Source organism: Macrotis lagotis, chromosome 5 (genome assembly GCF_037893015.1).
Source record: "Macrotis lagotis isolate mMagLag1 chromosome 5, bilby.v1.9.chrom.fasta, whole genome shotgun sequence".
NCBI classification, from domain to species: Eukaryota; Metazoa; Chordata; class Mammalia; order Peramelemorphia; family Peramelidae; genus Macrotis; species Macrotis lagotis.
Genome location: NC_133662.1, coordinates 106,800,797 through 106,818,947, shown reverse-complemented (window position 1 = coordinate 106,818,947; position 18,151 = coordinate 106,800,797). Strand labels below are relative to the sequence as shown.

Sequence of the window (18,151 nt, the reverse complement as noted above, 5' to 3'; positions counted from 1 at the left end):
CAGATAAATTTGACCAGTTTTGGGCCATTAATCGAAAACTCATGGAATATCCTGCAGAAGATAATGGATTTCGATACATACCTTTTAGAATTTATCAGGTAGGTAATTATTTTAACAAACAGCCATTTATGATCTTTGCAATCTTAGTTTTTGACTTATTCTAGTAACCAATAAATTTTTATGCGTATTGCAGCATTGGTAATGAAATCTTATTAAGGCATTATTATGTTCTTTAGTTGTGGCTTGTGGTTTCAGCTGAAGTAGAGAAAATGCTGATTTAATTGGCCAAAGTTTCTGATTTACCTAATGGACAAATCATTGATGATTTAGAGTAAAGAATACAATAGTTGGTCTTCCTTATAGACCCTCAAAGCGGTAGGAAAATTCATAAGCTGTATTTTTGTGCAGTTTGACAAATTGATGTTGCTGAAAAGTAGTATACAATAACCTTGAAATGTCATTTATTAAGCATTTTTAGAACTTCTCCTTTGTTATTGTTGAATATGTTTAGTGCTGTTCAATGGTAGTCAAGAGCAGACCCTGATCTTTAATCATTTAAAAATTCTTTTAACTGCTATTCTCTGTAACTGTTTCTGAATTTCTGCTGCTGTTATGTTGTTCTTTGTCTAATTAAAATCTTTGTGACGAGTACTCATGTAATGAAAAAGTGGAACAATTTTGAAAATGGTTATTATAGTGAGTTTCTTGGGGGACTGAAACACTGACTTAGAAACATGACGTAGAATGAATTAGAGGAAGATCTTGAACTCATACCTTTCCTGATCCTGCGCAAAAAGATTCCACTGCATCATGCTGGCTCTAAGATCATGGATTATCAATTTACAAATTGTAGTTTAGATTTTTTTTTTTTGGCTTTTATTTCTGGTTGACACTGGGTTAGCTTAATATAGTGAATAGAATGCTACACCTGGAATCAGGAAGACCTGAATTCAAATTTGACCTCACACACATCCTAGGTATGTGACCCTGAGTAAGTCTTTTAACCCTATTTGCCCCCTTGTCTCATCTGTAAAATGAGCTGGAGAATGAACTAGTAAATCACTGTAGTATCTTTTCAAGAATTCCCTTTGAGATGAACACTACCAAAATGACTAAACACTGGCAAAAAAAATTTTCATTGTAATGAATAGAATAGACATTAAAACAAATTCCATTTTTAAAAATGTCATTGATTAACAAAAAATGAGATTTTAGCTTTATGCATAACAATAAAATTCTGCTTTAAGTTCCCACTTATTTTACTTGTTATAACCTATTATGATAAATCTAAACCATCTGTCGATTGTGTCCTTTCTACAATTTCTTCTCCATTATTCATCTGAACAAAATTTTACTTCCTTTCTATACTGTGATGCTAAAAATTATTTTTAATACTCATTGTAAATATATGACTAGCCTCTCCTTTTAAAAGAAAAGCAAAATATTTGTTGCTAACTGTCTTTTTCTGATTTTGAACATACTGTGTTCTAGTAAATAGATGCCAAAATGTTCTTAATACCATTTATTTTATGAGCATTTGTATTTATCTGGAGACTATTCTTTCTCCTTTCTTTGAAACTATCACCTATTCCAAATTTGAAGTAAGATTTGTTTAAATGATCCTTCTTATAATAATTGAATAGGAAGATACAGAATTCAAGGAGGAGATAGAATAATATGAACTTAAAGTGAAAAATCTGTCACAATGACATTGCTACCTATTCTTAATCATTGAAAAAAGTTCATGAATACTTCAAATAGAATTTAACAGTCCTGATTTGCTTTTGTCAAAGGACAGCAATGCATACTTAAGTGTGTAATCCTTTATGATTGATTGACTGAGAAAAGAATTTAAAGATTTATAGTAAAGTGTAAAGAAAAGAAAATTTGAGATGATGGAAAAAAGTATTATAATTTATAAGTAAAATTAACCTATTCATTCTGTTATTTCTATATAATAAATTTAAATTAAGCATTAAGCTGTAAAAGCAGATATTTGAAAGATTCCCATTTCTTCTACAAGTGTACAACAATGTTATTAAAATCAAATAGAAGCAAGTCCCTGCAGGACATATATTAACTTAGAAAACCTCATATTGACATTATTTATGTTGTACTGCAGTTTATTTTTTTGTTAAACATTTACTAATAACATTTTAGTCAGATTCTCAACATGAGAGTTTTCCACCTGTGCTCTACAGTATGGGTTAGATTAGATGATGTCTATCAAATTCTACTTTTTTTTTTTTTTGGCAAGGCAATTGGGTTAAGTGGCTTGCCCAAGGCCACAGAGCTAGGTACAGGATGGACTTGTAAATCAAGGTGTTTTTGTGATCAAAAAGAAAACCCCAAGTAGGGTCAGGAAGAATCAGACATGACTGAGTAAAAAAAGAACAGTATTAAAAAGACAGACTTTTGTTTCTGGTCATGAATAGAACTTTATAATTCCCAAAGATGATCAATATAATATGTCATCCTATGATTTTACTAGGAATTGAAGTCAATATCACTTAAATCACTTAATTATACATTGCAGATGCCAATTTACCCTGCATTTTTCTTGCTCTAATCTTTCAACAGTCACTAGCAGTGCTGTTGCCAGTTTCTTCAGTATTCTAGATTATAACTCATATAGGCAAGATGAGCTGTATTGGCCAAGGACAGCCCTTGTTGTTCTTTGTTTGACTGTTCACTTCTCTCAGACATCAGTTCTCCCCAGGAAAATGAATAGAAACAAAATTAAGAGTTGAGGAGTTTTGTCTTTTCTTATTCTCAGCATCCCAAGTTAAGTCAGCTAATACTGATCAAGCACTTTGTTTGTACCCAGCATTGTGCTGAGTGCTACCCCAAGCAGCATTCCTGTTCCAGTTTCTGATCCACCTTTTTTCAATGATATAGCAAAAAAGAAAATGAAAAAGAAAACCTTTTTTTTGCAATCAATATTATATTCTCCTTGCAGTAACATTGCTGTTTTCCTCCTCATGAAATTATTTTTGTTTGTACCTTCATAATTTCATTTTTAAGAATTTCCCATTATTCCTATACTTAGCTAAGTTTAGAGGATCCTACCTATACTTTCATTGAGTCCTTTGCAATCATTTCTCTTATGGGGAAAAAGGTAAAGTCTTTTTTAGAAATGGAATATCTGATGTCAGAAATTAAGTCAGCACTTCCTAAATTGAGAAATAAGCCAATACAGAAATATTGATTTGTCGGTTTCCAAGTACTGAATGCAATAGAAATACATGGAAAATTATAGCCATATTTATTAGATTTTTTTCTTAAACACATTCCTAGACTTAAAACCCTGTTGATAAGGAATTACTAGGCAGCTAGTTAGTCAACACTTTTCTTCATAAGCATACTACAGTAATGAATTGTGTTTTAGAAAAATAGTAAACTAACATCACTCTTTACATATACCTGAAGTATTCCCCCTCTTCTTCCATTGAAGTGCTGTAAATTTTAAAAGATCACAGATTTTTACTACACTGTTGAGTTGTGCTGTGATGATAATTCAGTACTCAAAAGATAGTGGTCAGCAGAAGGCAAACTCTAGCCACAGAGATGCTCTATAAACAGTGGTAGCTTGGAGGTTGAGACCTAGGAGGGAGTTCATTCTTTTTCCTTAAATTCTATCAGTTTACATCTTTTCCATTGTATCTCTATAAACATCTCTTGAATCCATTCCATATTTAAAAAGTCTCCCTAGTCCAGGACCTTATGACTTCTCAGATTGTTACAAAAGTTTCCTACTTGATCTCCCTCCATCCTATCTTTTCTATACAATACATTTTCCACATCACTTTCCTGATGAAGAAATAATAATAATAATAATGCCTCCTTCTTCCCTTTGGGATTGAATATAAACAGCAATTAAAGCCCTTGATACTCTGATTTTAGTTTATCTTTCCAGGATCTCAGTACACATTAGCTCTACTCACCCTCTTAGGCAGCTAGGAATAGTGATATGTGTCTTATTCTAACCCATAGAGTATCAACTCTTTGAAATCAGGAGACCCTGGATTCTCAATCCAATATCTTATCAATATTTGATTGATAGAAGATTGATATTTGAGAATCATCTGCATAGAAATGATAAACATTAAGCACAAGAAGTTTCTGATACAAAGTAAAATTCAATCTATCATCAAAAGTCTGACCTACTGGAAGTGAGACTTTAATACCATGAGTATACAAGTGAATGTATATACTTGGTATATAATATGTACAAACCACTTGATGGCAGGATTAGGAAATGCCTTTGTAGAAGGTAGTACCTGAGCTGTGATTATATGAGAGTAAGGTGAATGTATAATGTATGTGTTTTACAGACCTGAGTGTCAGTGGGCAGAGGGAAAAGATGGCATGTTTTGTATGTGCAACAGGTGATGGGGGTGGGGGGGGGGCGCAAGGGGAAGAGAACAGGGAGGGAGCGGGAGCAATTTAAACAGACTGGAAAGGGCATGAATTAGAATAATATGAAAAAAGTCAGGAAAGGCAGTAGAGAGCATGCCTGTAAAAGATTTAATTTCATGCTAAGGATTTTATATTGTTACTAAAGATTATAGAAAACCTTTGAAGACTTTTGGACTAGTGTTATGGAGTCATGCAGATGATATAGACTTATGAGTTTCAGGAGTATTATTTTGGCAGAATGAATTATGGAGGGATAAGATTGAAGCAAGGAAGTTGGTTAGGTTGCATTACAATGATTCAAGTGAGAGGTAATGAAGGTAAACTTTGTTCAAGGGGAGAGAAAGGAACAAATGTGATTTTGTGGAGGTACAATATATGACTTTCCAAATGATTATATTTTAGGGTTAAGAAAGAAGAAAGAATCGTCATTAGGGGGACTCACTGTCTGAAAAGACAGGAAATTAATAAACAGAAATGAGGAAATTGGGAACTGTAGAAGAGAATATGATTGCCAAGAGAGGGAATAAAAGAAAAGTAAGCAATAGTAAGTTATAATGAAAAGCACTTATTTTGAAATTAGAGAATCTTTGTTCAATCTCTGAGATGGTTATTTAGTAGCTGTTTGGGTTGATTCAACTCACTTTAAGCCTTATTTTCCTGATCTGTAAAATGAAGGATAAAATTGTTTGATTTACTTGTCTATTTACTGAATCCTTTTATTCAACTTAAAAATCAGGAAGTAGAAAGATAGAAGTATTGGTGATATCTCAAAAACCAGAAGAGAACAGATTAAGGAAGATGAAGGAGCAGTTGGATCTATCCATTGGAGAGGTTCTTGGTTGAACTTTAAGAAAGCAATTTCGCTAGTATTGTAGGGTTGGAAACTAAATTACAAAAACGACTTCAGAGATGATAAAAAACTGGTGACATGGGTACAGACAGTATAGGGTTATAAAGAAGTGAAAGAGTAGCTGGATATTGTAAATTCGTCAAGGGAAAGATCTTTTTCCTTAAAAAAAAGATTACGGGTAAATGGAAAGAAACTAAGTAGAGGAAACAGATTTATAGTGCTTCAGAGAATGATCAGTGCAAGAGCAAAGAAAAAACAGGAAAAGAAAGGATCAAGGGAGTTAGAGAGACTACCTTAAAGGAGACAATACTTTTTCCTTTGAAACGAGGAAAGGAACTGAAAATGGGTGTTGAAGTTAAGTTTTGAGGAATGAAGTTTAGGAGAGCAACTGTCAGATAGTCTGATAAACATGGTCTCAGTCTACCTTTCTAGCCTTATTCCCCTTCATATATTCTGTGTTCTGGTTGCCTTTTTGCTGTTCTTCACACTGGCTGTCTCCCAATTATAGAGCATAGTCCCTCCTTTCCTCTTAAAATCCTTAGCTTCTTTCAAATCCCAGCTAAAGCTCTGAATTCTACATGAATGCTATTTCTGGTTCCTCTCTGCTGCCAGTGTCTTCTCCCTACTTCTCCCATTTAATTTGTATTGATTTTGTATGTACTTATGTGTACATATTGTCTTCCCTGATGGAACATAAAGCTTTTTGAAGGTAAATTCTTATCTGTCTCCTCCCAGTGCTGGGCATATAGTACAATCTTAATGAATATTTGATTGATTTTTTTATCTTCATAGTCAAGTAGGTGGTTAAATTTACCTTTACATTGGAGGTTTGAGGAGATAGTAAACTGGAGTAGTTACCAGGGAGAATTAGAATGGAAGTCAGCAAGAGTAGAAGGAATTGCCCCAAACAGAAAAGACACAACTGAATTTATTTGAATTTAAAGTTTAAAATCATCTTGAATTCATGATAGGTTTTTTCCCCATTCATACAATGTTCAGACCATCTGAGAATTGTCCTTTTTTACTAGAACTTAAACTGGAGCTTTGATATTCTAAAGAAACAAAGAATTACAGTGTTTGAAGATGTCTCCTAATCCAACCAGTCCAGAACCCACAAGAGAAACAGGAACTCCCCTCTGCACCATTGTATAGCTGCCATTTTTATCCATTATCCTTTGAGAATAAATAGAAAAGAATTAATCTTGCCTACTTAAGACCAACCTTGAAAAACTTATTTCAACCCTCCAAACCTAATCTTTACTTCTTCAACTTAAACTTCCTCAGAAATTATAAAGGCATAATTGCCAACCCTTTCATGTCCTGTTTTTCTTCCCATAGTTGGTTCTAGCTTGTGTGGCACCCAGAATTTATACTTCAAATGTTGATATTTGTCCTTCAATTTCAAAGCGGACCAGTGACATCACAGGGGGTTTATTGACTTGTCCATGAATTGGATTTAAGTGAGGCAGAGTTACATAAAGTCAGCCTCACTCTCTCTTCCAGAATCACCCAAATCCAGTGGCAACAATTGGCAATGGCCTGTCATGTTCAAGTGCTCCACAATACCTGCTTTAACCAACTCCATGATTGTTTGGAACAACATCTCATTTTGTCGGAAGAAGTCTTCGCATACTAGGGGTAGACATTCACCTAACTCAACTAACAGATTTGAGACTTACCAGTTACCCTCAATCTAAATTGTCCTGTCTGGTTTGTGACTAACAGAACCACAAGATGTTGAAGGTAGACATCAAAGGTGGGTGAGCAGCACTAAAAATGCTCAGCAAGTCCTCACATCAGGAAGTCGCAAGAGTGCCGCACCTGGAGTCAGGAAGACTCAAGTTCAAATCCAGTTTCAGGCACTTGATACCTTTGTGACCTGGAGAAGTCACATAATACTTCAGATGCAGTTGAAAGAAAAATATAGCAAGGTATCAGCTCCCTTGTTTTGAATATTATACCTATGTTAATTCAGTCTAAGATTATGTTCGGTTTTTTTTTTGTCTGCATCATAGTTTATTCTAAGCAGTGACTGAAACTTAATAGATTATTTTCACTTGAAATCTCTCTATCATCTTTCTAGGATTCCCAGGATTCTTTAGTTCTCTCAGTTATCCTCTACAAGCAACTTCTTATGAGGCATTATTCATATCTCATTCTTTAAACTAAAGTCTTCCCTTTCCCTTACTCACACATTATCTTGATTTTCCATATGCTTGCCTAGAAGGGCTTTGTCTGTTCCCTACTTGTTCTCTGATGCTTTATTCTCTAAAAGCCAAAGAACTAAGTGTCAGCCTAACAACTTAGGAACCTTTAGAACTGAAAGAGAACTCCAAGATCATATAATTCAATTCTGTCATTTTCCAGTTGTGTTGGTGCTAACATGGCCCCCTGCAAAGTGACTTTCTGTGGAATAGTGGATTAGGTGGGATGTTATATTGTTATATTACCTTAATAGTGAAGATCCGTGTGACATGTTTTAATTTTTTGCTCATTATCAATGGGTGTTAACCAGTTTAATGAACTGAATTTTCAAATGAACTGAAAATTCAAATTTTCTCAAATTTGAAGGTTTGCAAACAGTAGCATTTATGAAGAGTCCTAGTTTTTAGAGGCTCTGAACAAAGTTTATTTCATCATGTTTAGATTTGATATGTGATGTGAGTAACATATTTCTTAATTTTCTCTCATATTATCAGACTTTAAAGTTAACACAACTTTTTTGGTAGGCGAAAGTTTAGTTTTTCATGATGAAGAGGTATTCCAAATTTCCTTCTTCGGAGACTTGCTAGATTTGAATAGGCAAAGTCTTAGCAGGTTAAAAAAAAACCCCCAAAAACCTAAGCAGTTGGCTAGCTTTAGTAGGAGGATGTAAAACAAAGCATTTCTTTTTTGTAGTAGATAGGAACATGTTTAGAAGATGATTGGGGTGCTCTACTTTGTTGTAAAAGTGTCTGTTTTTATCTCTTCAAATTTTAGTAACCCTTTCCTAAAAGGAATATAATTTTCCTTTAGTCTCTTAAAAAGTCATAAAACTGAATCCCTCCTTTTCTAGCTAAATTTACATTCAGCATTCAAATCTTCAAGATTTCCAGATACTCCACCCAAACATTTGAACAAACTGGACATGTGTAATTGAACATGCTGATAATTAAAATCTAATACAAGATGCTTTTTTTTAGACTATTTGAGAGATAGGTATGAATCTTCACAGCAGAAATGTGTTTCTTGTTCTAAATAGCTTTTAATGTTTAGATTTAATGGACATACATTTCCTGTCATAGTGAAACTATTAGATTGAGAACGGAAATCACAGTTATTTCATGACTTTTATCAGAAATACAAGCAGCTGGTGAATGCCACATGTACTCGTACACAAAGCAGGCAGTTCATTGCTTGAGTTTTCTTTTGGTTTGATGACTAATTTATTTTCTTTTTAGAGCAAACTCTAAAAATGCTTCCAAAGTAAAAAAAATCAGTGAAGCAGATAAAGAGTATAAGTGAAATTTTTTTTAAGATACTGATTTTAGAGGTTGGTATTTGTGAGGAAGTTTTAAGAGTATTAGTTTATAAATTATCTCTTTTAAGTTGTATCAGAATCTATTTGGAGTTTCAACATTGTAGCCAAAAAAGTTCAGTGGTACAAGGCAATACATAGGTTATGCCAGTACATTTATAATGTTTCATTAATAAATCCATACACAGTCAACCATATATATGGTTGCACATGTATTTTGTGTTGACAGATAATTAGGAAATAATGATTTGGGGTATTATTTTGTTGAGGGCATGGTAAATTTTTCATTTAATTATACCCTTAATAACATTTAGGAGTAATATATTAGATGGTAGGATAAAGAAGATGTAATGGCAGATACCTTATTATTATTATTAGGGCTGCCAACTTTAAAAAAACAGGTTTTAAAGTGTATCAGAGTATAATATACACTTGTCACGATTGAGAATTTTTTGTTCTGTTTTAAAAATTGATTTGGGATTACTGTCAGTAGTGGTGGTGGTGGTAGTAGTAGTAGTAGTAGTAGTAGTAGTAGTAGTAGTAGTAGTAGTAATGAAGATTTATATCACATTTTCCCTATAACAAAACAATAAGATACATTCTTAGAGCATGTGGCAGTATTCTTGTTTTACTGGAGAAGAAACTGAATAGCAGCTAGCTTAAGTTAGTGACCAAGTATCACATAATTAATCAACAGGCATTTATTAAGTGCTTTCTGTGTATTGCATTATTGCCAGGATTCAGCAAAGCCAAAATTCAGACACAGATATTGTGACCCAAAATTCAATATTCTTACCACTAAGACACAGCTGATATTAAAATATAATATAGCAGCATTTTTAAATCCAACCATGAAATAATTTTGAAATTTTAAATAGATATAATTTTTCTTACATTTCTTACATTATTTCCTACATTTAAAGAATCTAGTATGTAATAACACTTTAAAAAAGGAATCTGTAGTACTTAGTTGTATATAACCTGAATATATTTTTGATGAAGAATATCACAGAATAAACATATACAAAGGAAAATATAGAAACAAAAGTACTCAGTTGTTAAACTCTTTTCTTTGGTTCCAGTTACTAAGAGAAATTGGAGACATATTTTGATCTAGAGATAGCTTAGGAACAGCAAGTTGTGAAGAAGTATATGGGAACAGCTAGGTGGTGAACTGGATAGAGAACTGGTCCTGAGATCAGAGGGAGGACCTGAATTTTAGTTATGTGACCCTGGGCAAGTCACTTAATTGCAATTGCCTCTCCTCCCAACCCCCCAGCAAAAAAAAGGAAACATATGAATAATGTACTTAACCAAAATTGTAGTCAAATGCTAAGATTAATGTCTCATTTTTTTATATAAAATAAAAGGAACTAAAATTCAGTTATTATGATTCTTTTAGACTTTTTTATTTGTAAAATTATTAATCTATGATATGCTGTTAGAACAACATATAAGAAATGAAGATATGCATTAAAAGGGGGGGAAATGATTTACATATACAAAACTATTTATAGCAGCTCTTTTTATTGTGGCAAAGAATTGGAAATTGAGGAAATGCCCATCAATAGGGGAATGACCAGAAATGATGAGCAGGCAAATTTCAGATAAACCTGGAAAGATTTACATGAACTGATGTTATATGAAGTAAACAGAATCAAGATAACATGTGCACAGTAATAGCAAAGTTGTGTGATGATTAGCTGTGAATACAAATAGTTTGACTTGTCTCAACAAAACAGTGATCCAACACAATTCCAAAAGACTTAAGATTCAAAATGCTATCCACATGCAAAGAAAGAATTATGGAGGGGCGGCTAGGTGGTGTAGTGGATAAAGCACCGGCCTTGGAGTCAGGAGTACCTGGGTTCAAATCCGGTCTCAGACACTTAATAATTACCTAGCTGTGTGGCCTTGGGCAAGCCACTTAACCCCATTTGCCTTGCAAAAACCTAAAAAAAAATAAAAAAAATGAAAAAGAATTATGGAGTCTGAATGTAGATTGAAGCTATTTTCACTTCTTTTATTGTTTTGTTTTTTCCCTTTTGTTCTGTTTCTTTTATAATACGACTACTGTGAAAATATTGTACATGTTTAACCTATATTACATTGCTTGCCTTGTTAGGTAGAGAAGGAAGGGAGAAAAAATTTGGAACTCAAAATCTTATAAAAAACGAATGTGGAAAGCTATCTTTACATGTAATTGGTAAAAAAAATAAATACTATTTTCAGTAAAAGGAAAAAGATAATAAAATGGAAATCTAGAAAGACTGATTTAGTTTTTTCTACCACAGTGTTCCATATCTTTGTTTAGTAAGGAAAATATGAAAATAAAAATGCCCTTATCTTCATACTATCTCAGAAACTGAGGACTAGTTTTTTTTTATAAACAATGAAAAGAAATTCATCTAAGATAGTTTGATCTGTCACACTAGAGTTAACATCTTCGTTTTTTTTAAAGGTTTTTGTAAGTCAATGGGGTTAAGTGGTTTGTCCAAGGCCACACAACTAGGTAATTATTAAGTGTCTGAGGCAGAATTTGAACTCGGGTACTCCTGACTCCAGGGCTAGTGCTCTATCCACTACACCACCTAGCCCCCCCCATCTTCATTTAAAAAAAATTAATAAGAAATTGCTATTCAGTATTTGGTCTTTGAGTTCTTTGTTCAATTGAATTGAATTTGAATTATCCTTCAAATGAAAAAAATTGGTGTTGAAAGTAAAATAATTGTTAAAAGTCAAATATCTCTTGATAAAAAAATAAGCAAGGTTTTGTAATGAGAATAGAATGTCATTTTAAAATCTGAAATAATACTGATTATGGCAGTGTCCAAGTTTGATTTCCCTCAGCTTCTTTGCCCCCATCATTTTTTTTAATCTCCTGTAGACATTTAAGGAATTCGAGGCTGAAATGAATAGATATTTTTCTCTTCTAAATAAAAAATTCAATAAATCTCTTCATATTAAGAGACATTATGGAACAGGGTCAAGAAAGTACACCAATATAAGAGTCAAAGAATTTAAGTTCAAATCCTACCTGGTGTATACATGTTTTGTGTTAGGCACATCTTTCTGGTCTCAGTTTCCTTATCTACAAATGAAGTTCTTTCTAGTTTTTGAACTATGATCCTGTGAACATTGCTTCAACTTTTAGTTTTGAGAATTCTTATATATTTTTTTCCAAATACTATCCATATTCAGAGTATTCATAAACTCTGAGTGCAGTTTTATAGCATACTTTTTTCAATTTATTTTCTTATCTTTTTTTTTCCAACGTGGTAATTTGGAAATTTTTTTCACATGAATTTACACATACAATTGATATCTGCTTGCATTGTCAGTTTGGGGGCACTAGAAGGAGAAAGAAAATTTTAAAGCAAAGTATATAAAAAATTTTAAATTCATGTTTTAATTCAATACTTATTATTTGCCCACTATTTAAGACACTTTGTCCAGCTGTAGGGATACAAAAATCAAAATGATATAACATGTTCACAGATTTTTAAAAACAAAGAAATTTGAGGAGTAAAAGAGCAATAACAATTGAGGCCATCTTGGAAAACTGATAATGAGTTTAAAACTGTGAAGAAAATAAAAGATCTTAAGAGGTAAAAGAAGTATTCCAGGCAAAGGAAAGAGTTGGTGCAAAGGTATAAGAGGAGAGATGGAATATTTGTCTAATAATGATGTTCTTAGACATAATCAGCTCTACCTCTTAAGATTTCTAACTATCTTTAAAAACACTGCCGAGGTGCCTTCTCCTTCATGAGGTTCTTCTCTGTTTCCTTGTCACCATCCCAGTGTTCTTTCCTTGTGATTCCTTCATATTTGTTTGTGTAAATCATTAAGCATTAAGCATAATGCTAACTGGATACAAATGGAAGATAACTGAAGGATTGTGGAAGGCTTCATTTAGATTAGAAGATGGCCAAGGTGGGGTTCATCATTTTTCAGTTGTGTCTAACTCTTCATGACCCTGTTTAGGGTTTTTTTTTTAATCAATGATTCTGAAGCCATTTGCCATTTCCTTCTCCAACTCATTTTACAGATGAGTAAACTGAGGTAAACAGGGTGAAATGACTTGACCAGGATCAACCTAGCTAGTTAGTAAGAGTCAGAGGCCAGATTTGAACCCAGGAAGATGAGTCTTCCTACTCCAGGCCCCATCACTCTATTCATTTCACCACTTTATTCATACCCCAGAAGTTGGTGACTTGAGCTTAATTTTGAAGGGAAAAGAGGCAAGGATTAGAACCTAGGGATTCTAAGAGTCAAATTATACTTTATATATGTTGCTACCTTACTTTCTCCTTCCCCTCACATACATACAAGTAGTTTGGAAAGTCCTGAAGAGCAGGGACTAATTTCATTTTTGTCTTTATCACTGGTACCAAGCACAGTGATTTATGCATTTGTTTAATTGAATGTCATGATATATTTCATACAGACCCACTGTAAATTTTTCTCATCATGTTACCAAAATTTTTAACTGTTCATTTTAAAACTGGTTTTTAGTATACCATAGCATCATCATAAAGAAACTCTTGAATTCTTTCCAGTATTGGTCAGATTACTTTGAATATTGGGTACAATATATTTGTCAAACATCTGATCTCCATTTATGGATGGATCTTTTGTGTCTCTGTAACAACACTTTTCCCCTAGAGAAGATAACTAAGAGGTTTAGGAATTTGCCTTAGCAGCATGATCTATCATACTAAGTGCCACAAGAGGAATAGCATTTGGACTTACTTAAAACCAAATATCCTTAATAAGATGTTGAAATTTTATAATGTCTTTTCCAATGTTCTCTGTAGCTCCAAATAACCTAAATTTCTTAGAAAAGAATAACATTGTAATTTTTAATATTGATGTTTGTGATGCAGGATTTTGGAAACCATTCCCTACTTAGACCATAGAACAGAAATAGGCAAATTGAAACCTGTAGAGGGCAGCCCAACACAGGAAGTCCTGATAGTGTTTATTGAACTTTTAGTTTTTTCCCATAACTCTTTAGTTTCAAATAACTAATTGCATATCTTTTTAAATGAATTTTATTGTATCTTTTGTCTTTCCATCACCTAAATTTTCTTCTATTTTCTTCTCCCTCCCAGAAATCCATCACATATAATATAGAATAGTTTTTTTAAAAAAAAGAGGAAGAGAAAAAGCAATCACCAAAACCAGTATGCATTGAAAAAACTATATAAGTATAATTACATAATATAGAAGTATATTACATCTGTTTAAAAATGAGTTCAGATATTGATTACAAATTTGTGAGAGAAAATTTCTGCATAAGAAAATTTATAGAGTATAGTAAAATGAATTCATTCAAATTATTTGATATTCCATTCAAATTCTTGGTAAAGAAAATCTAATTTTAAGCATTTATTTGCTTCCATTTATCTTGGAATGACAAAATTATCAGACATTTGTTAGAAAATCTTTTTTTATGCAACATGAGATTAAAAGTTTGTTGTATTACAGTGTAAGTTAAGGTTAATATATTGTTCCAAGTTGCTAAATAGTGTAAAATAAGAATTCAAAACTTATTCATGGCCTTTTTGTTATTTAGACCATGATACTGCTAAGTGAACATTTTGAGGATAAGAAATAGCACTGATCATCATATGAACCATTATTCATTGAAAGTGTCAGTATTTTTTAAAGGTCTATTTCTCTTTCCTTTCCTCTTTCTACTTTCTCTTTGGGAACTAATTATTCAATATATGGTTTACTCCGGTCTCTTGCTACTTCTTTTATTCTATCTTGCCTGATTCTGAGACAGTCTTTTAATAATGTTTTTTATGTCATGGATTTCTTTAGCAACCTGGTTTATATTAATAATTGAAAGAAATGCTAAATTTTAGTTAAAAGTTAGTGAAAATAAAAATGTAATTCCCTCCCCCCCCACACACACACATTTAAGTTCATAGATCCCCTGAAATCTTTTTTTTAGGTTTGTTTTTTTTTTTTTCCCAAGGCAATGGAGTTAAGTGGCTTGCCCAAGGCCACACAGCTAGTTAATTATTAAGTGTCTGAGGCCGAATTTGAACTCAGGTACTCCTGACTCCAGGGCCCGTGCTCTATCCACTGCACCACCTAGCCACCACCCCCCCCTCCCCGCCCTGAAATCTTTACTTGTTGGTTGTTCTTGAATCCAAGTTAAATCCCTTTGGTATTTAGTTTTTAAGAAAGAAAAAAAAAGAAGTTAGGAAGGATTGATTAATTGAAGGATTTGATTAATTTAGTCCTGTGCATTGTTCCTCTGTTTCTCCAGTAAAAGCTGGCTATAGATGAAGGTGTTAAAATCAGAAATGCTAATTGTTTTTATAATTTTGATGTGTTTGAAGAAATTTTAAAGTTACCAATTGAAAATCAAAAATGTATAACAGATTCACTAAAAATAAACTATTTCTGGTATCATAGTTGCAATTAAATTTAATGAATTAATATTTATTGAATAAGGAATTCTTCATTTGCTCCATATTCATCATTAGATTTTTTTCTTTTCATTTTTTTTCCCTTCATAAGGAAATCACTGTGTGTGTGTTATCATTCAAAAATTATCACTGGACTTTGGTTGGCAGCTGAGTTATATAACAGATTTCAATAACCCCTTAAGTTTTTTTACTCCAATGCTTAAGAACTTATATTTCTGGATTTTTTTTCTCCTTACATAAATTATTTTTTTATGACATACTAAGACAGCATTCATCAGCCTCTTCAGTAGACTATGAGGTATAGGTTCCCTCTTTTGAGTAAATTTGAGAATTTTTTTGTCTAATATTTCATGCTTTTAAACAAATTGTTAATAGTTTCAAGTCTGTTATAAAGGAATTCATAATGGAATGTTAGAAATAAAACTGATTTATTAAAAGTCCCCTGGAACATTTAATTTGATATAAAATAACAAGTCAGGAAATACAGTTGTTAATATATTGCCCTTAATTCTTGTGCTGAGACAGGTTATTAAGAATTCCATAACCTTTTAACACGTGATATATATTTGCTCTGTTTTACATTTTAATAATTAGAATTGAAACATATTATCTCATTAAAGTCACTATTTTATTATTTTACTGCCTTCTACAAAACTCATGAGAAGCAAACACAAAAGCAAAAAAGTCCCTGCCTTCTAGGAGTTTACATTCTATCAAAATGGACAACATAGCACTTATATTTTTTTCAGTTTTCTGTGCCAGATTATGAGTCTCAGTATATAGGCTTTTTAATGGAAAGCAAATTCTATCAAATATCTATCTTTTTTTTTAAAGATTTTTGCAAGGCAGTTGGGTTAAGTGACTTGCCCAAGGTCACACAGTTAGGTAATTATTAAGTGTCTGAGGCCAGATTTGAACTTCGCCACCTAGCCACCCCTCAAATATCTATCTTTTTAAAAAAACTTTAACAAATTGAAGTATCTACTCCTGGAAACATGAAGTAGACACTAATATAATCATGGTTTGTATGTGGCCAACTCTTGAGCTTTGTTGGCACCATTTCCTTTAGCCAAGTGTACCATAAACAGAATGTATATTTTTCATTCAAAAGACCAAGTTTGTAAATGAAAGTCATTATAAAGAAATACACTGATGATTCACTGGGAGCATTTGCAGAAGACTTGTTTGAAATAATAGATCTGATTTTATTCTATATATCACTATTAAGTCATTTTGACTGGTATAAATAGCGCAAATTTCTTTGAGGAATTATGGAAGAACTCATCCTCCAATGGGATCATGTTCTTTTTATTCAAATCACTTGTCTTTAAATTTTATGTGTGCTAGTTTCTCTGACTTCCTACTTCCCCAAAGATGCATTTGCATGTAAATACAATTATGTACAGTATTAAGTTAATTAAAACTCTCTTTAGTTGTATGCTGATTTTATGAGAATTTAAAACAACCTTGGATTTCACAAACTATTTTGTGTTGTGTCACTGGGCTCATTTTTATACAATTTTTGAATAGTTACAGTCATCTGAATTAAACTCTTTTTGAGCTTTGTTACCCAAATGTATACCTTTTTTACTTTTATACTGATAATATAGCATTGGCAGTGAAGCTGTTATTTTCTTAGAAAAGGTTTCCATAGAAGTTACAGTACTTGGCAGAAGAAATTGAAGCGCTTTTTTGATTTGGTAGCTAAAAGCCATTAGCTCATAAATTTATTGCTTCTTCAGAACAAGCCCCCCCCCCCCCCCCCCCCCGCAACAGCTACCAGAATGAGTTTTCCAAAGCAGAGATCCTGTCTTGTTACTTCCTTCTCAATAAACTGTTATGAATTCCATTTATCTTACATGAGCCCTTCTTCCCATTGTTGCTTTATTACTCTTCCTCCCTTTCATACATATTCAGTGGTCCAGTCACACCAGGCTTCCTACTGTTCCTCATGAACAGCCCTGCAACTCCCACCTCCCTGCAGTAGCACTAGCTGTCTCCCTTGCCTGGATGTACATCCTCACTACTTCTCTGCCTCTTGAAATTAACTCATTTTCTTTAAGACTCAGTTCAAACAGTGCCTTTTGCTTTTCCTTAACCCTCCCCCAGTTATCTAGTATCAGTTTTTTATTATATCTTTATGTATGTACATGTTATATATACCATGTATGGTCTAGATAAAAAATCTCTCCTAAGTTAAGGACTGTTGCATATTAATATGTCCTGCAGTAGGATTCAGGAATATCAGGCATATCTCACTTCAGATACTTGTAACCCTGGGCAAGTAATTTAAACTCTTTGTGCCTCAGAGATAGCCTTGGTAACTAGTCCTAATACTGCAATTGCTTCAATTTGTGTTCCATGGTTTGTATGAAAAATGTCACTTCCCATTCATTAGCGTGTCTGCCAATCTGTCACATAATAATCACTTTAAAAATTCTATGTAGCTTACTTCTTAGGACAGATAATTACATTTATTCTGCTATGAAGGATTTTAAATTAAAGCCCAAAAAAGTCTTTTGCAAAAATGATATTATTGTCCTTAAAAACAAACCTTATTTTTTCAATTTAATTAACCTAGAAAAGATCTTGATATACATTAAAATTTCTACCATGTGTATGTCAATTAGTCTTTATGTCTTTTGTCAATATCAAGAAACTAGTGATGTATCATTTATTTAGAGATGAAAGTGATATGTAGCATTTATATTCTTTTGTGAAACATAGGTGGTTATTTGAAAAATGTATCATTTAAAACCATGTAAAGCATTTTTCAAAAGGACCATACCTCAAAGCATGATGTGAAGTTTACTATCAATATTTATTCAATGATTGTTTAGTATCAGCAACTTTAACTTATTTTTAATATTATATTCTAATTTAAAATAATGCTTTTTTATACTTTCTTACTAATAAACC

At 32.7% G+C, this 18,151-nt stretch overlaps 1 protein-coding gene across 5 annotated transcripts in view; it reads left to right on the top strand.

Moving 5' to 3' along the window:
• Window positions 1–18,151, top strand: part of ATG5 (autophagy related 5) — a 164,283-nt gene that overhangs the window by 76,512 nt on the left and 69,620 nt on the right. For all 5 annotated transcript variants that reach the window (XM_074187264.1, XM_074187267.1, XM_074187266.1 and 2 more), the window contains one exon: window positions 4–98. In XM_074187264.1, coding sequence (XP_074043365.1) covers window positions 4–98 — 95 coding nt within the window. The remainder of the gene's footprint in view (window positions 1–3; window positions 99–18,151) is intronic.